General features: G+C 35.5%; 1 protein-coding gene across 1 annotated transcript in view; it reads left to right on the forward strand.

The window, feature by feature from the left end:
* Positions 1-9,735: 9,735 nt before the first annotated feature.
* SPINK5 (serine peptidase inhibitor Kazal type 5) overlaps positions 9,736-24,748 on the forward strand; it is an 82,507-nt gene continuing 67,494 nt past the window's right edge. The window contains exons 1-4 of the mRNA XM_060171440.1: positions 9,736-9,866; positions 11,180-11,205; positions 16,870-16,997; positions 19,181-19,244. Of these exons, the coding sequence (XP_060027423.1) occupies positions 9,818-9,866; positions 11,180-11,205; positions 16,870-16,997; positions 19,181-19,244 (267 nt within the window). The 5' untranslated portion in view covers positions 9,736-9,817. The remainder of the gene's footprint in view (positions 9,867-11,179; positions 11,206-16,869; positions 16,998-19,180; positions 19,245-24,748) is intronic.

Genomic DNA, 24,748 nt, shown 5'->3' on the forward strand with positions numbered 1-24,748 from the left:
ATTTGGAAAACATGGCTTCTAGGTTCTTGACAAAGGCTGAGAAAGCACTTGTAAAGGTTATTTTTAAAAGTAAATTCTGTAACAACTTCTCTTCCAGGTATTAGCCTGAAGTTGAGAGAGAGAGAAAGAGAAAGAGTGAGAGAGAGAGAGAGAGAGAGAGAGAAGAAAAGAAGGAAAAACAATAATCTGAAAAAATATGTGTATACCTCTGTGAATAGTACTATGTACAATAACTAAGATATGAAAAGAAAAGAGACATCAGGGGCCAAGAGTCATGTTTTGAGTGTAATTTATGGCAAACTCTTGCATAGCACTGACTTTTTCAGCAGGAATTTAAGGTGGGGTTGTGATGGGCAGGAAAACTGAGTAACACCAGGGAACTGGAAACTATACTAGTGTTTCTTCAAGTCTCAAAGATGAGGGCAGGCATACTGAATGGAATTTTTTGACCTGAGAATCTGCAGTTTCCATAGACCAGGGTTCAGGCAATGGTAAAAGAAAACTCAAGAGACGCCTGACTTATAATATGATCAAAGAGAGAGTACCTATTTGGTATACAGTATGCTTATTAAGAATAACAATATAGTACTTACATCATATATATTTAATCTTCACATTTACTTTACTGTAGCTTTTGCTGAGAATTCATTGTCATGAACCAACTTTCAGTCAAAAAGACAGAGAGAGAAAGAGATACCATAGCACCAAAGCAACCTATAATATTATGAAGTGACCCCCACCTTTCAGGGGTTCAAACCAGGATCCTTCTCATGGTCTTTGCAATCCTTTAGTTTTGTACCTTGTGCACTTAACCCTCTGTGTTACCACTTGCCCCAGCACATTTACTTTTTTAAGGTAAGCATATAATATGTTAATTTTATTTCATGACTGAAAGTTGGTCCATGACAGTGAATTCTCAGCAAAAGCTACAGTAAAGTAAATGTGAAGATTAAATATATATTATGTAAGTAAGTACTATATTGGTCCATGACAGTGAATTCTCAGCAAAAGCTACAGTAAAGTAAATGTGAAGATTAAATATATATGATGTAGTATATTGGTACTCTCTCCTTGATCATATTATGTCAGTCCGCTCTTGAGTTTTCTTTTACCATTGTCTGAACCCTGGTCTATGGAAACTGCAGATTCTCAGGTCAAAAAATTCCATTCAGTATGCCTGCCCTCATCTTTGAGACTTGAAGAAACACTAGTATAGTTTCCAGTTTCCTGGTGTTACTCAGTTTTCCTGCCCATCACAACCCACCTTAAATTCCTGTTGAAAAGTCAGTGCTCTGCAAAAATTACACTCAAAACATGACTCTTGGCCCCTGCTATCTCTTTTCTTTTCATATCTTAGTTATTGTAAATAGTACTATTCACAGAGGTATACATATATTTTTTTCAGATTATTGTTTTTCTTTCTTTCCTTCTTTCCTTCTCTCTCTCTCTCTCTCTCTCTCTCTCACATTCTTTGTCTTTCTCTCTCAACTTCAGGCTAATACCTGGAAGAGAAGTTGTTACAGAATTTACTTTTAAAAATAACCTTTACAAGTGCTTTCTCAGCCTTTGTCAAGGACCTAGAAGCCATGTTTTCCAAATGGATTTTTCAAGAAGGAAAGCTCCTATACAGTCTGTGAGATGATATCAGTTTCATTTTGATAAACACAAGTCAGCAGAAACTGATATCCTATCACATTGATCAGTCTCCCCTTGTTTCAACATAGTGTTCTTTACCTGAGGCACATCCCAGTGTTAAAATTATACTTAGTTTATACTGGAGTCTCTTCTGTATAGCAGTAACCTGAATAAGATGAGTCCTGTCTATTATAACAAATGTTTGGCTCTGTGTATCTTTGATATTATTCTATAATTTCTTAAAGGACAATATTATGATACTTAAAAGGAAACAGCCTGCATAGGACTGAATTCTCAACTATGTAAGTGTGCTCATACATTTATGTTCAATGTGCATGTGACAGTAACAATACATACGGCAAACATATTAGTTTTCTATGGCCACCATAGCAAAATCCCACAGACTGATTGGCTTATACAAGGTAAACTGATGTTCTACTAGATCTGAAAACTAATTGCCAGAGATCAAAGTATTAGCAGGTTTGCTTTCTTCTGAGGCCACACTAACTTGCAGACTATCATCACCTCACTGTGTTCTCACAACTTTTCATCCACAATCCTGGTTTCTCATTGAATGTTCAGATTTCCTTTTTATGAAAAATGATGACAGTTTCAGTTAGTTTTTATCTCCAAACATATTCACATTCTGAGGTACTATGATTAATACCTCAAAACAATAAATTTGGCAGGATCCTAAGGGCATGTTGTTGGTGTGTGTGCAAACTGACATAGGCCTGTGTGTCATAGAATAGAACAAAAGGTAATTATGCTAAATGAGATAAGTAAACCAGTAAAGCACATATTGAATGGTCTCAGGCATATGTGAATTAAAAATGGCTGAAATAAATGATCTTGTAAAAAATAATCAAATTGACAAATCTATGAAAACTGTGGTATTTATCAGAGAGAGTGGACAGAGAAATTGCAGAGTCTAGAAGAATAGCCTTTTTGGTAAAATGGCACTGGAATATCAGTGGTTGTGAGTAGTATGTATGTGTATGTGTGTGTATGTAACATCTAAAATCTTTTTCTTGCTGTAAAGCAATATCATTACTTTTTTAAAATGTTTAACTAATTAATTTATTGGGATAAAGACAAAGAAAACTCGACAAAGGGGTGATAAAATAGAGAGGGAGACAGAGAGAAACCTGTAGCACTGCTTCACTTCTTGTGAAGCTCTCTCCCTGCAGGTGGGGACTGTGGCTTGAACCCAGGTCCTTGTACATTGTAGCATGGGAACTCAAGCTGGTGTGCTGCCACTTGGCCCCATATCATTAATTTTTAAGTGAATATGCAAAGTAAATTCATCCAGATGTAGGTAATGTGGTCACTACAGTGTAAGATATCTAAGACCACAGACTCCAACAGTCTGGCTTTAATTACATTGACTGTTATCATTAGCAAAGAACACTTCTATTCGGTTCTGTGACCTTAGGTAAATTAGAGAATGTTATAAAACCTCAATTTCATTTACTTGTAAAACAATGAGTGAATTTATATCTAGTCTCAGTATTTCCTTAGTTGTGTCCCAAATATTTTGATAGTTTGTCTCTTCATTTTCATTGAATTCTCAAAACATTTAGATTTATTCCTTAATTTCTACTTTGATGCAGTAGCTATTAAGTAGTGTACTACTGCATTTCATAGTTTGGGACTTTTCCTAATTTTTTGTTTGTTTTTAAGTGTTACTTTAATCACACTGTGATTTGAGAAAATGTTCGGGATTATTTAAATGCTTGTGGATTTGTTGACATTGTCTTTGTGGCCCAACATATGGTTTACCCTTGAGAATGACCCATTTGAAGTTGAATAGAATGTGTTTCTTTGGTGAATGACTGAAAATGTACAATAGTTCTAGTTTATCTATCTTTTCATTTAATTCCCTTGTTTCTTTATTGATTTTCTGCCTGAATGATCAGTCAAGTAATAGAGAAGGGTGTTGAAATCCCCTACCATTACTGTGTTGCTGTTAATATACTGCTGTATCTCTTTCAGTAGATGTTTGATGTATTTAAATGGTCTCTCATTGCGTGCATACATGTTGATAATTGGTGTTTTTTTTGCCTCTAGGGTTATAACTGGGGCTCACTGCCAGTGTTACGAATCCACAACTACATTGTTGTTATTGTTTTGTTGTTATTTCTGTTGGATAGAACAGAGAGAAATGGAGAGAGGAGGGGAAGACAGGGAGGGAGAGAGAAAGACACCTGCAGACCTGCTTCACCACTTGTGAAGCAACTCCCCTGCAGTTAGGAAGCCTGGGGCTCGAACTGGGATCCTTATACCAGTCTTTACAGTTCTTGCACTTTGCACCATGTGCACTTAACCAGCTGCACTACCACTCAGCCCCCTAGATATAATAACTGTTAAGTCCTCTTGATTGACTGATGCTCTGAGCATTAAGTAATGTACACCCCTATATTTTTATTTTATTTATTTTAAGGTCTGTCATGTTAGATTGAGAATAGCTGTTCATGACCTTTTTTTGTGGTCCATTAGCTTTCACTTTGAGTCTGTGTTTGCCTTGTTGAGTTAGGTGTCCTGCAGACAATATATGGTTGAGTTGTGTTTTCTGATCCATCTTCCTACTCTGTGCCTTTTAATAGGTGAATTCAGGCCCCTGACATTTATTGATATTATAGATTGAAGATATTTTAATGCCATTATTATAGACTTTTAGTGTGCTCTGATATATGGCATGTTTATGGTAATGTGACTGCTTATAATAGACCTTTCAGAACTTCTTTCAGTGAAGGCTTGGTGATAGTTAATTCCTTCAACTGTTGCTTATCTGAGAAGGTTTTTATGTCTCCATCTACTCTGAATGACAGTCTAATAGGATACAATAGTTTTGGCTGAAAGCCTTTCCATTGAGTGCTTGATACATATCTTGCCATTCTATTCTGGCTTGTAGTCTTTATGTGGAGAAATCTGCTGCTGATCTTCTGGGTTTTCCTCTGTAAGTGACTCTTTGTTTTGCTCTTGCAGCCTTCAGGATCCTGTCTTTATTCCTTTTCATTCTAAATATGATGTGTCATGGTGTCTTTAAGTCTGGGTTAATTCTGTTTGGGACCCTCTGGGCTTTGAACCCTTATGTCTTTTATGTTGTCTAGAGTAGGGAAGTTCTCAGCTATTGTGTCCTATAGAATGCTTTTTTCCCCTCCCTCTCTTTCTTCCTCTATTAAGCTAACAATGCATTTATTATTTCTTGGAGGTCTGGAAAGACACCCCACTTGTTAGCCTCTCTCCTTATAGAGATGAGCCAATAGGGAAAAATCTCCCAGACTCAGTTTCTGCTTGTTAGTCTCTCAAGCCCACAGAAAGCCTACAAGCCTCTCACACTTAGTTCCCCTTGCTATGAGGCCAAATGGCTGCCTGCTTGAGGGCTCACTCAAAGTTCACTATAGTCATTCAAAGTTCACACATCCACTATAACTTCATCTTTTGATCATATAGGAGAACACACTCTATCATATACCCCTGCAAGTACCCGACAGTGAGAACCCATATTCTATTTCCTTGTGACCTTTGATAACTGTGATTTATATCAATTTTTGTTTTTCTCTCAAATACCTTTGGATAATTAACTTGCCTGCATCATGGAAACTAATTGTCTTGACCTTTATGTATCTCATCAATTCTTGTGATACCAATCCCCAACCATAGGGGCAAGCTGACCTTTACGAAACCTGTAATTTCTGACATGTGAAAAAAGTTCTTTGTTTAACTCAGTATAAAAGCCTATACCTATCTCCAAATAAATGGATGTTCATTCCAGAATATCTCCCAATGCTTCTTTCTGATTCACACAGCCACTTACCCCCCTGGCTTGCTTATTCAGGCTTACCCCCCTGGTTGGAGCCACTCCACGTGAGCCAGCAGAGGAGAGAGAGAGGGACAGAGAATGAGAGACATCTGTAGAACTACTTCACCACTTGCAATGCTTTTCTCCTGCAGGTGAGGACTGGGGGCTCAAACCCAGGTCCTTGTACATTGTAACATATGTGCTCAACCAGGTACACTACTTGTCCCCTCCTTCATTATCATTTTTAAAGGACTATAGCTCCGCAAAACATGGTTTTCTATAGCCAGAATAAATCATAGAAAATTTTAAGAGTATACAAACTTTTCAGGTGGATAATGTAACAAATATAATGGGGATTTAAGAAACATAAACTATAGGGCAGCTGAATCTTGAAGAACAAAAATATAACAATACACAACTTAATATAGTCAAATATTGAACACTAAGACTTTTCTGTTTTCATAATCCTAATCTATTAAAAGCAATAATTATACCTATAAATAGCAGGGTCTGTATGTACTTAGCGATCAAACAGTGCCCATCCCATCTTGTTCTTAGATAAAATGAGATGCTTATCTCTATAATCTTTTAGTTTTTCTAGGCAAGCAAATAGGAACTCTCAGACAGGGAGTAAAGTATGACGGTAATTTAACATTTCTGGTACTAAAGTGGCTTAAGGCTGTTTTTTGCTTAATATCTTAAATAATAATAATAAAGAAAAATACAAGCAGGTATAAGTAAAGGGCAAATTTCAAGCATTATAGGAAAAAGACATCATGTTTTCCTATCTCGGCCTCCAAGACCTTTTTACTGAAGTTGTTATGGGTGTATAAGTGTGTGTGTGGAGAGGGAGGGAGGGAGAGAAAGGAAGAGGAAGTGAAAGAGGAGCCTAGAGAAGTTAAAGGTGTACAAGGCAAGGATAAAAAAAGGTTAATATTATCTTCCAAACTTGTATGGAATTTGTTTGTGTAATGGCACTATTTTGGGAAGTAAGGAAAGCATAGTAACATCTACTTTTCTCCATCAGAGTGTTACATGAACAAATCAAGTGAATGAATGAATAACAGATTATTATAAAAGATATAGAATATGAATTAATTGTAAAGGATTATAGTTATTTATTAAATAATTTTAATCATCAATGCTATCTCTGCATAGAAAAAGATAAATTTTGAGTAATGAACTTACTAATTTAGATTTTGGTAATAATTTTTTCCAGTAACATTACAATAATCTACAAATTTGAGAAAAGTCCTATCACCTAAAACCCAGCTCTCTAAAATCTCAGTTTCTTTAACTTTGAATTGAAATTTCAAAATAAAGAGAGATTAACTGTAATATGAACCACATCTGGATTTCCAACATTCCTTAAATGAAATGGAAAAAAAAAGTCACTGATGACATGTACTTCTAATATTAGAAGTGCTCATCAATTTTTTTTTGGCTATCTTCTCCTCTTGGGAGAGGTTGTCAGTTCCAAACTTCTTATTCATCATTTCAGAAGGTTCTGGGTGTGAGGAACTGAAAAGTGAGGAACTCTTTTCCAGTAAGAAGGAAACCAACTCCTACCTTTCCTCATAGCAGAGATTTTTCAGAGTGCAAATCATCATCTGTGCCACCCTACCTCTACGTCTACTCCTGGGAATACTTCCACTGTGCTAGATTTGGAGGTGCATCAGGGCTATTACATCACCACTGGTTCTATTGTAAGGCATTAAACTTTCCTACCACCAATAATAGAGTGCATAGTTAGGATACATTGTCTGTGGTCTGACTGAACAGTTGAAAGAAAAATAATAGTATTAGTATGTCAATATTTAAAAAAGATTGTCTAGATGGACATCATTAGTGATGATTGAGATGTATCAATGACTCTGATGAGCTTTAAATAATAATTTATTTTTTTCTTTTTTGTGACAGAATGCAATGACAAATGAAAAAGAGAACATAATGTTTTACTTTGTGACTTCACTTTAGGATATGTTATTCTGAGCTCATTTAACTTAAATCTGTTGTGAGGTCCTTGTACAATAGACATTGGATATTCATGAAATCTTTGAATTCAGTGAAGCTATCTTATTATAATGGCATAAAAATATAAGATCAGTTATCGTTAACTACTAAGTATCACATATATTTGGACTTCGTATAAGCATAACACACTGACTTTTTCACTAGTGGTATGTCAAAGTTATGCTATCTCTGTTTTATTTTACATGTTAGTAAACGGAGGCTCAGAGTCAATAAGTAATTTTCCCATGACAATATAACTAATAATTGGTGAGTCAACACTTGAGCAGAGAACTGTCATGTACCCAAACTAGGTTTGTTTCTTTATGCTGCATAGTTGCAAAGACAGCAATAATAATTTCCTGACTCCCTTTACCAGTCTCTTCCCTTTAGGTTGAAGGACGTAAGCCATAACAACAATGAAATTTGAATATTCTTTTCATGTTTATTTATTTCACTAAACTGTCAGGAAAAAAACTAAGAGTGCTGAACTTGAAGCTATTATATTTTATAGGAAAATGGATTATTTCACAGGAAAAAGAAGAAATACTTAATTTTGACAACATTCAGAATATTATCCTGATTATAAAGTTGGCTATCCTTAGAACAGCTTTCTGGAACAATCTTAAAATCTTTGATACTATAAGGTCTCCATCTTTCTTCCTTTCTTTCTTTTTCTTTCTTTCCTTTCTTTATAAAAAGGAAACACTGACAAAACCATAAGATAAGAGAAGTACAACTCCACACCGTTCCTACCACCAGATCTCCATATCCCATCTCCTCTCTTGATAGCGTTCCTATTCTTTATCCACCTTTCTTTTTATGGATGTGGAGACTGTAGAATCCTATATGTGAACTTTGATTCTGTCTTCTGTTAACTTTGCATTTTTTTCTTCAGGTGTTGTCTTAAACCTGTGGAGTAAAATAAACTGGTGCAAAAAAAGATGGTTACTATAAAACAAAATAAGGGACTAGGAATATTTGTCTATTAAAATGTGCTTTTATATCTTCATAGATTTAATATTTTATTTCTTCCTTCTTTCCTTACTAAATGTAGGAGTAATTTTAATTAAGAGGAAAAGTGATAAAGTCAGATTTATAGGGAATAATTTGTAGAGTAATAGATTCTCACTTTCCATGTGGAAAGTTAAATCATAGGTCTCTAGTATTTATGAGTATGAGGTTGGGTTAGACTGTAAGATACAACTTTAGAAGATATAGTATCTTTCAGATTGATTTTTTTTGAAGTGATTATTTGTAAATTTCAGTTTCACAGTTTTGGCCTTTATGAACATGTAATAGTGAAGCAGGGTCTGGTGTAGGGTATTGTTGAATAGGTGGCCTCCTTTCAAGTACCACCTCTGCCTCTTGCCTGTACACTTTGTGTTCTTGGGAAAGTTATCAGTTCTTCTCTGAGTTTCTGTTTCTCTTTGTATGGAATTTTAAAATTTCACCATTTTATATCTTTTTAGAGTAGTTAAATTTTAAACATATTCATGTATATGTATTTGTATATGTTATAACTGTCAGACACACACACACATGCACACACCTGTGACACTGAATTAACATATTTGTAGAACACAGCTATAGGACTACTAAATTCTGCCAGAAGAAGAATGATAAGTAGATTTCTCTAGTTGTGTGTATCTTTTCCCCATGATTTAATAAGGATTAACAACATTATAAGATAACAAGGGTACAAAATAGACCAGGGCCTAAGGGTCAGTGTACGTCTGTACATGTGTCTATAGGTTAGGGGAAACTATGTACCTCAAAGTGAAAGTGCTTAATAGTCTGCTGTGGTGGACTGAGACTCAGTAAATCCAGCAAGCAAGTAGAAAGAGCTAAAGAAGACGCCATACAGTACCTAATCAAATATTTACTACATAGGCCTAGACAGTTGTGTATATCTTTATCTCTTTGCCAGACTGGTAGGACAACCAGCCCCCCCCCTCCCCCTTCCTCCCACTTGCAAAGGGAATCTAGTTACAAACAAGTTTGTCTACGAGTTAATATGTCTGGTGTTGTTAGGAAGTTCAGTTCTTAAGAAGTAACGTGGAGTCTTAAGCTTTGAGTAGAGTCTTTGAGCTGTATTTACTGGATTCTCTAGGATTATGATGAAAAAAAGTTAAAATTACATACACATTACCTGTTGAAATCTGTTCAACCTTGACAAAATCCTAGAGGATGGAAGTTAATATGATGTGCTACATGGTCTAACAGACCTGAACAACTGGTTATATATGTTGTGGGTGTTGTTGACTATATAAAAAGTGAGCTGCATCTTCACAGGTTCAGTCTTAGATCACAGGCTGGTGAGCAATGCACGGAGCAGACTTGTAACCAATTTACATCATCTTCAGTATGAAGATAACCACAGTGCTTCTGACCCTGGCTCTTTGCCTCTTACAAGGTGAGCAATTTGCATGTAATCCAAGCCTCTTCCCACACATACCAAAGTCCTGGGTTGGGATTTGTCTCCCCCCCACCCCACCCCACTCCCTTGAATAAATGTTGTTCCTGTGAATTTGTGTGTGATCCTAAAATATCTTGCCAGAAACGTTTTTGAAGAACTATAGATGTGACTGTGTAATTAAATTATTTTCCTTAGAGATGACAAGTAGTTTGAGAGAATCCAAATTTTAAAAATGTTATTAAACTATCATTTGTTTTACTTGCATATAGGTTTCAGATGCACAGCATTATATATAGCTCAGCATCTGTATATGCTTAATGTACACATATATTGTACTGTGTACAGTATATATAAATTATAATGAAATTATTTCATTATGTTAGTCCTGAAAGATGAATATAGATTCATCTTTTCTTCCCCTCATCAAGCATGTCAGTTCATACTGAAATGAATTATGATGTAACATATATTTTAAACTTACATGTATGCTGTGTATGTGCTTTATAAATAAAAATATTTAAAATTCAGTTACCTTACTATTTTAAAGCAGTTGTGCATTCAGGTCCTAAATGAATTAAAAGGATTTCTCCTGAAGTTGAAGGGGCTTTTGCGGGAACTAGTGTTGTGTTTTCTATTTGAATTTTAAGGAAATTTGGGCTGCTTACACTTACCTGACTGTAGAACATTCACATCTTAAAAAGGAAGCCTCAGAGATGGAGAATCAGAAAAACACTGCACATAAATGATGCCTACTTTTTAAAAATAAGTGTGCAGGTACAAAAAGGAATCTGCTAGTGAAAGTATAATAATTTGTGATTTTAATTTTTCTAATCTTTTTTTATTCAATATCTAATTTTTTAGCAAGAATGTGAAGGCAGAGTTACCAGATCTTAGTGTATTTATGTATACACATGACCTAATTTTATACAAAAGTATGTTTTTAAACTGTGTTACAATTGACACATATATTTTATATGTGTGCAATGTTATAGTTTTAAAGGAATCCTGTCATTTTTTTCTCTGAAAGGGATATTTTGGAAATTAGCAATCATAAGGGACTTAGAAAGCATGTGAGTATTATTTACAAAGTAGCTGGACCTTTATGAATGACTGAACCTTGTGAGTATGTTTACTAGTCTTCTAGGGCCTAGTTGTCTTATTTGTCATGGTTAATTTTAATATGCTCAAAAAAATTTTTGGTTTCACTATATTTTGTTACTAAAGAAAGCAAGAGAGTGTAGTGACTTGTCTGTTTTATTTATTAAATATTTGCCGTTCCCTTAACTTTAGCTTCTGTGTTTTTGCCCTAGATGCTAATGGTGACGATGAAAATCAGGTTAGTCCTGCTTTTTCTGTTCATTGAATGCATTCCAAGATGCCTAAAGAAAAATGGTTTGAGGCCAACACCTTCATGCTAATAGCACAGACATGTGCTGATAGATACTAATAACTCTTTGTTTAAAAAACAGAAACAGGTTCTTATGATTCAAGAGATGAATCTAACACAAGTCAAAGTATCAATGATAATGGATTACTGAGAGATGCAATGTGTATGTCCAATGCATTTAAACTCCTTAGCCAATAACAACTTAAGAACTAAAAAAAGAGAAACCTGCAATGGGTTTTCTTGTGATCATTATGCAAAAATGGGGTTGTCTGTATCTCCTATACAGTGTATCTATTTCATTCTCTAGGTTTTTATTGAGTATCTGTGATGTCTGACCCTGTTTATAGTGCTGGGAAAATATGAACTCTGCCTTCCTAGAGCTTACATCTTAACGGGGGAAAATAAACAATTTAACACGTCAATTAGTAGAATACATAGTACATTAAGTGGTTATTAATGCTAATAGAAAAAGCTTCAAGAAAGGTAGGGATTTCTGAGGATGAAGGTAGTATCAGTTCTTCTTGGGCTATTGTATATCCCTTTGAAAAGATAGTGTTGGAATAAGAACCTGAAGGTAATGAGGGGGTAAGCCCTTACAGCAATAGCAATAGTTAATCGGGCACAATAACCCCTTGACATAGCAGTCTTTGGTTCAGGATAGTGATTTACTAACTCCTTGAGTTCTTTTGTATGACAGATAAAATAATTATTTTTTGGAGGGGGTTAATGCTTTAAGTTAATTTTATTTTGTTTTTATCATTTGGAAGACAAGTTAAAGGATTATTTGCCCATTCACTCAAACACATACATACTCATACCCAAACAACTCAGCACGTACACTAGCTTGAGGTATTGAAAGGAGATTCAGAATTCAGTGTCCTCTGGTGGAGGAAGATGACAAGTTGGAGGTTATAAGTCATTATGTCCCTGCCCCGCCCCCCCCATAAGTTGATGTAAAAGAGCTGTAAATATTGAAAAATCATAAAATAATCTTTATTCTACATTTCAGAACTGTTCTCAAGAAACTTGCCTCTATAATTTTGTCTACATTTTATAACTAAGGAACACTCTACATTATAAAAATGTAATTGTGTGCCTACCTTATACTGTGTGCAACCCAGGTTCTAGCCTACTCTGTCCCCACCCCACGGCACTGGAGAAAGTTTCATACTGTGGTCTACTTCTCTCTCTCTCTCTTTTTCTCTCATTTCTGTCTCTATTTCTCTATCTGAAAAAGTCAGCTAGAAGAGGTGAAGCCCCATTGTCAATAACAAAAGTATAATATTAATTAAAGTAGAAAGAAACAGGAAGACCTTAGCCCTGGAGAATTCTAGATTTTCTGAGATTTGTAAAAAATAAAATGAAATAAAATAAAATAAAACCAATACAAACACTCTAAGTTTTGGGCCTGCTGATGATACACCTTTTTGAGTTAACACATTATCATGTATAAGGACTCCTGTTCAAACTCCTGTTCCTCACCTGCAGAAGGAAAGTTTCATGAATGGTGAAGCAGTGCTACAGGTATTTGTCTCTCTCCCTTTTTATCTTCCCTTCTTTCTCAATTTCCCTCTATCCTATCAGATTAAAATAAATATTAAAGATAAACCATGAAAACTGTAACTTATACTGCAAGCTGTTAAAATGCCATGATGCCTTTTTGAATTGCATCTGCTCCCTTCTAGCCGTCTCTGTTATAGTATTGTGATCTTCCTTTCCTGTCCTGCCTTAAATATTTGTGTCCTTTTCTAGTTTTCCAAGAGAGTACATTGTATGATTTTATTATTTACAAAAATGAATTCCAGAATAATTAACTAGAAAGTATGAGCATATTTAAAAACCCACTCTCTGGATCTTGGATGTTCAATTATAAAAGTAGTGGATATTTCAAGGAATTAGGTGTTCATCTAATTGTGACATCTAAGACACTAATACACACATCAACCTGATTTATAGTGTCCTTTTTAAATTGATGGCTAAACCTTATTTAAAGCTTCATCTTAGTGTTACTGTGAATCTCTATTTTCATTATTTTCTAAGTTCTAACTCACATGGGTATGTTTCATTTACAAAGAAGCCAGCTTCTCTGGGTCAGACAAAATTTTTCTCTAGGTTTTATAGAATTAATATGTTCTTAGCTAAGCAGTATTTACAAGATTAATATAAGATATTAATAGATATTATATTAATAAAAGATATTATAGAATTAAGGCTCAGGCAAGCATCTCATTAGGTCCATTTGTCAGTCTGTTGCCAGAAATTATTACTATGATACTCAGATAAGATCACTGGGTGTTGATAATAATGGAACAAAGACATTAGGTCACCCTTAGCAAAGTTTCCCAAGGTCGGCCTCTAACACTATTTTGTTATTATTGGTTGTCACTAATCATTCTACAAGTGCTAACTGCATCACATGTTAAGTTCGATATTTCAAACAGTACTATTTAAGTAATAATTATCTGCTTCGTTTACTGCCATATCCATGAAACCTCCTTGCTAGTCATTTCATAATAACTGCTTTTGAATGGTTCTTATAAAGATATAGGAAGTTGAGTAAGATTCTGTAATCTGGTAGTTTGTGCTTGTCAGAGATGGAGAATAGGCTTAGTGGTTGTTTTTTGTTTTTTGGTTACAAGTATGTTGAAATATGATTTTAGAGCAAATTAGAAACAAGAAAAAAAAGTTATATAACACTTTAAAGTAGAACTTCACCAGGAGTGCAACTACTCCACTGATTTTAAATATAGCAAAGCTTCAGTAAAATAATTTGAATGAATTAATGAATGAAATGAAAAGTCCATCTTTCTTTTTGCCACCAAGATTGTTACTAGGACTCAGTGCCTGCACTTTGAATTCAGTGCTCCCAGAAGCCACTTTTTTCCCATTTTTTTCCTATTTTTCTTTGACATAACAGAGAGAATTTTTTTTAATTTCTTTATCGGGGGATTATTAGTTTACAGTTGACAGTAAATACAATAGTTTGTATATGCATAACATTTCCTAGTCTTCCACATAATAATTTAACCCCCATTAGGTCCTCACTACCACCATGTTCCAGGACCTGAACCCTCTCCCCCAACTCACCCCAGAGTCTTTTACTTTGGTGCAATACATCAAACCCAGTCCAAGTTCTGCTTTGTGTTGTCACTTATGATCCTGATTTTCAACTTCTGTCTATGAGTGAGACCATCCCATATTCATCCTTCTGTTTCTGACTTATCTTACTTAACATTATTTCTCCAAGCTCCATCCAAGATGGGATAAAGGTGACTATACCATTTTCAGTACCTGAGTAGTATTCCATTGTGTATATTTACCACAACTTACTCAGCCACTAATGTGTTGTTGGGCACCTGGGTTGCTTCCAGGCTTTGGCTATTACAAATTTTACTGCTATGAACGTAGGTACATGCAAATCTTTTTGGATGGGTATGTTTAGTTCCTTAGGGTATATGCTCAGGAGAGGAATTGCAGGGACATAGGGTAGGTCAACTTCTAGCCTTCTGAGAGTTCTCCAGACTTCTCTGCACAGGGGTTGGACCAACTGACATTCTCACCAGCAGTGCAGGAGGGTTCCTTGGTCCCCACAATCTCTCCAGCATTTGTTGCTGTTACCTTTTCAGATGTATGACATTCTCACAGGAGTAAACTGGAATCTAATTGTTGTCTTTATTTGCGTTTCTCTGACAGTTAATGACTTGGCTCATTTTTTTTCATATATTTATTGGCTTTTTGGATCACTTCTATGGAGAATATAGGACAGAGAGAAATTTAAAGTAGAGCAGAAAGGCAGAGAGAAAGATAGATACCTGCAGACCTGTTTCACCGCTCATGAAGTGTTCTTCCTGCAGGTGGGGAGTGGGGGTTCCAACCTAGGTCCTTACTCATGGTGATATGTGCGCTTAACTGCTTAACCGGGTGTACAACTACTCGGCCCCTTAAAGATCCATCACCTTTAAAAATATTTGTACAGGCCTTTACCTATTCTGTTACTCAAAATGGTTTAGACTATTCTCCTAAAACTTGACATAGTGCTTTCAATGACATTTGCAAAAGTAAAAGTGAAATTAATATAGCACTCCATATCTTAAAAAGAGCCGTAGAGACTGGTAACATTGAAGCTCCAAATAATATTCCAAAATGAGAAATGTATGAAGGAGGAAATGAATGAAAAGGAAAAATATAAGCATAAGCAATTTGAAGGGAAACTGTGCTGTATTTCCATTGATTCTCAAAGTCTGATTATAGTGGTAGTAACAGGGTTGACAAGATGTATATTGGGTGGTATGTGGGCAGGAGGAAAAGTTCTTTAAAAAATAATACACATTTGAAAATATGGCTTGGCCTAAACCAGTTCCTTATAAAGAAAATGTAACAATGAAACTTATAATTTAAATGTTCTTTAGGCATGCATTAATAGATTACAGTATATTCCATTTTATTTTTTTCCAAACATATTTGACCAAGGAATTTTTTTTTTAAATTAACTGCTATTAACATTGTTGGATTCTCTGGGGAATGTGGAGAGACCTACATTATAGTTTTTAATGTTTCAGTGTTCCAGTAACCTTTTCATATTAGTCTTATACAGCAATTATTATTGACTTATTGTGTGCTAGGTATTTTGTCTGTGCCATCTTACCATAGTTCATTAATAATGATGATAACAGTCACAACGATGACAGTAAAGGAATAGGAGAAGAGGAAATTCCTCTATAAGTAAGGCACTCTCGGGTTTTACATATCCAACTTGATCGCTACAAAACCATGTAATATATACTTTTTTTTCTCAATGTATACTTTTTAATCCTTACTGAGAGAGGAAGAGAGAGAGAGAGAGAGAGAGAGAGAGAGAGAGAGAGAAACACAGTGTTACTCTGGCACAAGCAATGTTAAGTATCAAACTCGAATTCATACTTGAGAGTCCAGTGCTTTTTCCACTGCACCTTTCATAGTTCAAACAAAATGTATAGATTTATATCCTTTATTTTAATAGACTGAGTGAGTGAACCTTTGAGAAATTAAATTTCCAAAGCTTCTAGGTTTATAAAAGAGAACCCAAGAATACAAATTGAGATCTTTTAAAAAAATATTTATTTATTTATTGCCTTTTGTTGCCCTTGTTGTTTTATTGTTGTAGTTGTTATTGATGTCATCATTGTTGGATAAGACAGAGAGAAATGGAGAGAGAAGGGGAAGACAGAGGGGGAGAGAAAGGTAGACACCTGCAGACCTGCTTCACTGACTGTGAAGTGACTCTCCTGCAGGTGGGGAGCCGGGGGCTCGAACTGGGATCCTTGAGCCAGTTTTTGTGCTTTGTGCCACCTGCGCTTAACCCACTGCACTAACGCCTGACTCCTGGAACTGAGATCTTTTAACTTCATATCCATTGTTCTTTTCATTTCACTTAAGTGTCTCAGATGAATTATTATTAAGTAAATTTGTGATGTCTCACAGACAATGTAGTTATTGATTTGCATCATCTAGTTAAATGTCTGCCAAACAAAAGGGGTAGTGACTATTAAATATTATTGTTAAGGGAGTATTTAGAAGGTAAAGTCTTCCTTTAAGAAAATTTCAATAAATCAGCTTAAAAATTCTTTTCCATAGGAAACATGCAGTGAATTTCAGACATTGATGAAAAATGGAAAATTGTTCTGTTCCCAAGAGAAAAATGTCTTTCAAAGCACTGATGAAAAAGTGTTTATCAACAAATGTGTCTCGTGCAAAATGATATTGTAAGTAAAAGTTTTCTTTCTTTCTTTCTAGTGTTTGAGTTACCAGCTGTTCTTTGAGCTAGTGAATGTATTCTATAAATGTTCTGTCAAGTACATTTTTCTAAGTCTAAATAGTTCAATATATTGCTTAGCATATCATTGTGATCTCTCACCGCTGGTATCATTTATCTGAAGGAAATTTCAATAATCACTCACATGGAATTTCAAACATCTCAGAGGGCCCAGGATTAATTTTTTTATTATTATTTTTTTGTACATAAACACCATTCCCACCACCAAAAGACTGTGTCCCCGGGAAGCCAAATGTCAGGATTAATATTTTATGTATCTTCCTAGAATCTGTTGTAAATTATATTTTGAAAATATAGTTTCTCTTTGAGTTTCCTAGATCTCCATAGAAGGAATTTAGGAAAGAAAATGAGTTTTTCTGAGTCTGTTAAAACTTCACTCTGTTGTACCCTAAAGGCAAAAAAAAAAAAGACAAAACCCTGGGCTTGATGCCAAACTCTTCCTATGTCTGCCATTCAATAGAGGGACTTAAGCAGTATACACCCCTGTTCAGAGCTGCCAATGTCTTTAGACATGTGGGATTATGTTAGGATGAGATGGACTAGAGGGTTGATTATAGTTCTCAGATTCCTGCATGCAGAAAGAATTAGTATCCTGAAAATTGACCAGTATCTTGTTTATGCTTCTGAACATGATTTCCTTCTCTCAGGGGTGGGGTGGGTGGACTTGAAAAGTAGAATATGTTTTGATTTATCCAATGCAAATCCTCAGTTTAAAGTGTACCAGTTTGGTTTAAAACAGGGAGGTCATACTGAATGTCTGACCACAATAAAACCTTCAACACTGGTGCCAAGGCAGAGCTTTCACATTTAATTAAATTATAATTAGCCTTTAAAATCTCAGGTAAGTGTGTCTGGGACTTAATTTGATATGGTTGATAATATAGGGATAATGAAGCTCAACTCATACCTTCTTCTTTTAAAAAGATTTTTAAATTTATTATTAGGTAGAGACAGAGAAATTGAGAGGGAAGGAGGAGATAAAGAGGGAGAGAGACAGAGATCGACATCTGCAGCTCTACTTAACACTTGTGAGGTTTTCCCCCTGCAGGTGGGGACCAGCGGCTTGAACCTGGGTCCTTGTGCACTGTAATGTGTGCACTTAACCAGATGTGCTACCTCCTGGCCCCCTCATGCCTTCTTTTTCTAGTGAAGAAACTGTGGGAAGATGAAGGAAGGCAGGCAAATATTGAAGTGGGTGTGCCCAGGACATGTTAAACAATATGTTCTTTTGAGAGCTGAATGCAAACCATCGTAGGTATTACATACAGTGAAGTTTCCATCTTGTTACATAGGATGTTCTGATAGACTAAAACTCTGAAAATAGTGAGTTTACTGAAAAAAATTTTAAACACAAAGTGACTTTAGATAGACAAAGGAAATTATATATCACCTAGAAAACACTCATGGAATTATTTTACTACCTATGTTAATTACATTTACAATAAAGATAGTTTCTTTACCTGGACATAATTCCTTACAAAACATAAAAAATATTCTCAAATTGCTTTATATTTTTGTGGGTCCTTGGAAGTTAAATACAAAACCAAAAGGACTGATTTTGACTCAACTTGAGTATGATGAATCAAAGAAAACAATGCAAGAAAGATACAGACGGCTTTTAAAACTATTCTGTTTGTTTGGTAGTGTGTGTGTGTGTGTGTGTGTGTGTGTGTGTGTGTGTGTGTGTGTGAGAGAGAGAGAGAGAGAGAGAGAGAGAGAGCCAGAGAGAGAGAGCCAGAGAGAGAGATGGAGATAGAAAGAATCAGAGCATCATTTTGTTACGTGCACTGCTAAGGCTGAACTCTAAACCCAATGCTTTTATCTATTGCATTGATAAAGATGACTTTAGAGTTAGTGAACACCTGTTGTTGAAAGTATTTAAGGGGAAAGTCTGTTATGCAGTTATAAATAGAGGTTCTTGCCATTTGAGAACCACATTTGAGATATATTCCAGTAATGAGAAGAGATATTTTGTAGCTGTGATTATTTCTGCCTCCTGATATGCTTGAGTGGGCTGAGAAGAATAGTCAAAATTAGGCCTGCCATGTATGTTACTATCCCTGAAATTTGGGAAAATATTTTAAGCTATGCTATTCCTTGCTCTTTTTTCAGAGAAAAAGAAGCAAAATCTCAGAAAAAGGCCAAGATTTTGGCAAGAGACACTGCCCCAGCAAAGGTGAGCCATTTGAAGCCGACCTGTCATATTTACCCTTGGGGTTATGTTTGGCTGTATTTAGAACTGTTTATTTCCTAATTACTAGGTCATACCTATTATGAAGCCAGCTACTCATAAGGGAGGTAACATGGCTTAGTACAGGGGTGGGCTAATATTTGGTACAGTTTGTCTGTTGGCTCAATCCCATGACCTAGCTCACTAAAGACATTCTGGACAGTGACAGATGATAAGATCTGTTGTGATGTCTGTCTTTCATCACCATTATGACCATTTATCATTCCTTTTATTCTGCTATAGATTCCAGCAAGAACCCTTATGTGACTAAAGAATTAAATTCAAATATCAGAGTTGTTAATTTATTGTCCATGTCATGTGACATGGACATTAATTTATGTCATGTGACAATCTGTGGACCATTGAACCTCAGTTTTCCCATCTGTAAAAAGAAATGTGGGTCAACTGAGAAATCTTAGTTTGAAAAGCTACACTGTTCAGCCTATGCTAGCAAACCAAATTGTACTCATTCTAATTCCTTTCTCTTTGTTTCTTACCAAATATCTTTTATAGTACTTGGAGAGTACTCCTAGCACAACAAGGATTTGTAGACTGGGATTCAAGATATTTGTTTAAGGAAATTGATCTGTGGTTAAAAGAAAAAATATATATAGTAATGCTTCAACCCTACACAAACCATGATTAAAAAAAAAATTCTTTATTGGGGGATTAATAGTTTACAGTCAAACCAAATTTTTTATTAAAATGTATAATGATATAAAATTTGCTCTTATAAAATAAATTTACAGACCCAGATTGTGAGGAATTTGTGGCTTATTATATCCAACAGTCAGGTACTAACAAGTCTGGGACCATTACCTTCACCATCACCATCACCATCATCCTACTAACTCTCACATCACTCTAGGACTCCTACATAACTTCTCCAATATTTTCTTTCTCTTTTTCCTCTCCAGTCCCTGACACATAATTAAAATAATCAGTCAGAGCTGACACACCCGAGTTACATTAACATCCCTGGTGTAACCAAGCTACTATTTTCCTTGTCACTCAAGAATACCTGAGAACTTCAGCCTCCACAGTACTTAGCCAATTAAATTATTTTCCTGGGCTTAACCAGTCTCACTTTTAAAAACAATAATGTAGTCACCACTTGATTTGGTTAACAAATGCAATTCCTTCATCTGAACAAAAGAGTGGCTTCTTCATTCTAAAAAAAAAAAAAAAAAATCTATGGAGTAAGAAAGGTGTGCTGGTAACTTTCAAATCTGTCTTTATTTGTCTCTGTAAGATTGATTTTTCCTTTCTTCTTTCTGTTTTTCCCTCACAAGGAATTGATGCATCACTAATATTTAAATATATAATCAAATGACAACAGCCATACATTCTTAAACAGTGATTTTGACAAACTTACTATTTTTTAACAAAAATAAATCAATTTTTCTTAAACAGCATGCATTATTAGCAACCTAGGAAACAATAGGAACATCATATTTTAACTTTTAAGAGTGATTTTTGTTATATACATTTTAATTTACAATTTTTATTTATATATACTATATACATACATGTCTAAGTTTATATTTTTTCCTGAAGACAAACTTGCTATTTTATAATTGTTACTAGTCAGATAATTTACATGTAGGCATAATTTACTGAATTTTACTCAAGCTAGTTTTTTTTTTTAAGAAATAAAATTATAGAGTTTTAAGACATTTGTCATTTTGTTAATGTTTAATGCCTGCCTTGTAAGTTTAACCTCTACATCAAAACCACTTATTATAATTTAAAATGATTAGTATATCAATAAATCTTTCAGGAAGTTTCTTTTATAATTATTATTTTTTATTTGCATTTTTTATTTATAAAAAGGAAACATTGGCAAAACCATAGCATAATAGGGGTACAACTCTGCACAGTTTCCATTACCAGAACTCCGGATCACATCCCCTACCCTGATAGCTTTCCTATTCTTTATACCTCTGGGAGTATGGACCAAGGGACATTATGGGGTGCAGAAGGTGGAAGGTCTAGCTTCTGTAATTGTTTCCTTGCTGAACATGGGCATTGACTGGTCGATCCATACTCCCAGCTTGTCTATTTCTTTCCCTAGTAGGGAAGGGCTCTGGGGAAGCAGGGCTCCAGAAAACACTGGTGGAGTTGTCTGTCCAGGGAAGTCTGTTTGGCATCATGGTAGCATCTTCAGGCAGCTTCTATCTAGACTTTCACTTGCCCCTATTTTGAATGGATTCATGTAATTACACTGCTTCTCTTAGTATTTTCTCCACACTGTAAAGTTACCCACTTTCTCTGCTTAGATTCATCTTATTAAAAAATAAATATAATAAAACAGATAATATATTCAACTGAAAATTCTGAAATTAATGGACACAGTAACTCAACAAAAATTCAGTACAGGACAGTGGAGAGTGGCACATCTGGTTGATTACAGAGGTCACCATATACAAGGACCTAGGCTCAAGCCCTCAGGCACCTCATTAGTTGGTGAAGAAGTGCTACAGGTGTCTCTGTCTCTCCATGTCTATCTTCCCTTTCCTACTTATTTCTTTCTTTCCTATCAAAATAAAATAATTTTTTAAAAAGAAAGGAAACTTTAGTGGAGTCCCAAAAGCAGCTTTGAGATTGCACAAAAATAATTGATGAAACTGAGCAAAGGCTTATAAAAAAATCAAGAATGAAAGAATGACTGAAAATGAATATCAGGCCAGGATATGGATTACCCAAAAGACTATACTTTACAACACACAAGGCATGAATTTAAGTCTTTGCACACCACATGGGAACACCTGCATAGAGAAAGGTGTACAAGCAGTGGAGCAATTCTATGGTGTCTCTCTTTGTCTTCCTTCCTTCTTTCCTTCCTACCTTCCTCCCTCCTTCCCTCCCTCCTTTCCTTAATTCTTTCCTTCCTTCCTTCCTTCCTTCCTTCCTTCCTTCCTTCCTTCCTTCCTTCCTTCCTTCCTTCCTTCCTTCCTTCCTTCCTTCATCCGGGGTTATCTCTGGGGCTTAGCGCCAACACTATGTATCCATTGCTCCTAGTGGCCATTTTTTTTTTTTTTTGCATTTTATTGGATAGGACAAGAGAAACAGAGATGGGGAGAGGGAGAGAGAAAAACAGTCATCTGCAGACCTGCTTTGCTGTGTATGAACTGTAACCATTGCAGGTGGGGAGCCAAGGGCTGGAATCCTGATCCTTACTTGAGTCCTTGAGCTTAGTACTATGTGCACTTAACCAGGTGTGCCACCGCACAGCCCCCCATGTCTCTTTTCATTTATCTCTCTTTCCTTTTCTCTGTCTCTGATCCTCTATTATAAAAAATAAGTCTCCCAAGAGTGGAGGAATAATGCAGATGGCATAAAGGCCCATAGATAACCCTGGAAGAATAAAAAGAATATAGATTAGGAGAACAGTGTCACAGAGACCTTGAGAGAACAACAAACATCCAATATATGCAGGTTAAAATAAATGAATAACATCTGAATCCATGTAAGCACTTTTGGAAGTATAAAGGCAAATTATATTAAAACAAGGTGAAACATAACAAATGTAAGCATACTGATAAGTAATTATGATAGTTGTTGAATATCAAAGTGCCACAATAAAAAGTAGATTGTCATAAAGCAGAAAAACAAATACTGATTATCTCCAATACAGCCTTTTTAAAATTCAAAGACACAGAATTTGCAATGATGGAAATGAGATACCCTGTCTTGTACAGTCATAAAAGTGCTGTGCCTATTTATCTTTCCCTTTCTATCTTCCCTTTTCCTCTCAATTTCTCTGTCTCTAACCAAAACAAAGAAGCACAGTAGAGTTATAGCAAGAAGTTTAATCTGTAATTAACTTACATAAAAGCTCAGTTCCAGGTTACTTAACAGGTGATTTTCATCAAATATGTACGAGCAGATAATACCAACATTTTACATACTCATCAGGATGGAGAGGAGGAAAATATAATATCAACATTTTATAAATCTAAAATTATTAAAATAAAAAACTCAAAGGACAAAATAAGAAGAACAGGAAACTACTAAAAAACAGTTATTTAAAGTAGTTGGAAATAATCCTTTAAAAATTAACAAAGTAGGGTGTCAGGCGGTAGCGCAGCAGGTTAAGTGCAGGTGGTGCAAAGCGCAAGGACTGGCATAAGAATCCCGGTTCAAGCCCCTGGCTCCCCACCTGCAGGGGAGTGCTTCACTTCACAGGTGGTGAAGCGGGTCTGCAGGTGTCTATCTTTCTCTCCCCCTCTCCGTCTTCTCCTCCTCTCTACATTTCATTCTGTCCTATCCAACAACAACATCAATAACAACAATAATGACTACAACCACAATAAAAACCAACAAGGGTAACAAAAGGAAAATAAATAAATAAATATGAAAAAAAAATTAACAAAGTAAATCCAAATCACAGAATGAATAAGCAATTGAACAAGTGGCAATTCTAATAATGCAAAGCTGATTTAACAACAGAAAGGAAAGGATGATATGAGATTGTATCAACAGATGTAGAAAAAGATTAAAAAATTTCTAACACATATTATAAATAAAACTCACAAAAATCTTAGCAATAGCCACTAACTTTCTTTGTGTTACAAAGGACATTTGTGAAAAATCCTAATGTTAATATAACATTTAATGATTAGTGAGTGAATTTTTTGGCCTTAGGATTGGACAAACTCAGAGCAGGTGGACCAGGCAGTATCGCACCCCATACAGCACACATTACCATTCCCAAGGTCCAGGACTCAAGCTACTGGTCCCCATCTATAGGGGTGGATGTTTCACATGTTTGTGTGTGTGTGTGTGTGTGTGTGTGTGTGTGTGCGCGCGCGTGTGTGTGTGTGAGGAGGAGCATTAGTCTCTCTTTCTCCCTCTCTTACCCTTTGTTTCTCTATGCCTCTATAAAAATATCTTTAAAAAGAAATTAAAAGGCTGCTGGAAGTGGTGTAATATCAGGCAGATACCTAACCTCAGCAATAACCCTCCTGGTAAATAAAAGAAAGAAAAGACTTTAAAAATTGAAAAAAAATTTAAAAATTTAAAAATTGAAAGATGTTCTCTCACCTTTTATTCATCATTGAACTGGAGGATCTAGTCAAGTATAGTGAGATGAAATTATTTACTGAGTTAACTAGAGATCATGACTAGAAAGCAGACAACGTTCTTTAATTGTAGAAATAGGATTCTGTAGATAGAAAACACTAAGCATCCACTCCCTCAAAGAAAAATTACTTGAACTGAGAATAAATTTTGCAAGATTTTTAGGAGACATGCTCAATTATTCATTTCAAAGACAGGGGATACTCATTTGAGGTTGGGGGAGTGCACCGGGTAAAGCACAGATAGTACAGAAGACAAGGATCCATGCAAGGATCCAGGTTTAAGCCTCCACTTTCCACTTGCAGGGGGAAGCTTCAGGAGTGGTGAAACAGGGCTGCGGGTGTTTGTCCTTCTTTCTCCCTCTCTAT

Source organism: Erinaceus europaeus, chromosome 2, assembly GCF_950295315.1.
Source record: "Erinaceus europaeus chromosome 2, mEriEur2.1, whole genome shotgun sequence".
NCBI lineage: Eukaryota > Metazoa > Chordata > Mammalia > Eulipotyphla > Erinaceidae > Erinaceus > Erinaceus europaeus.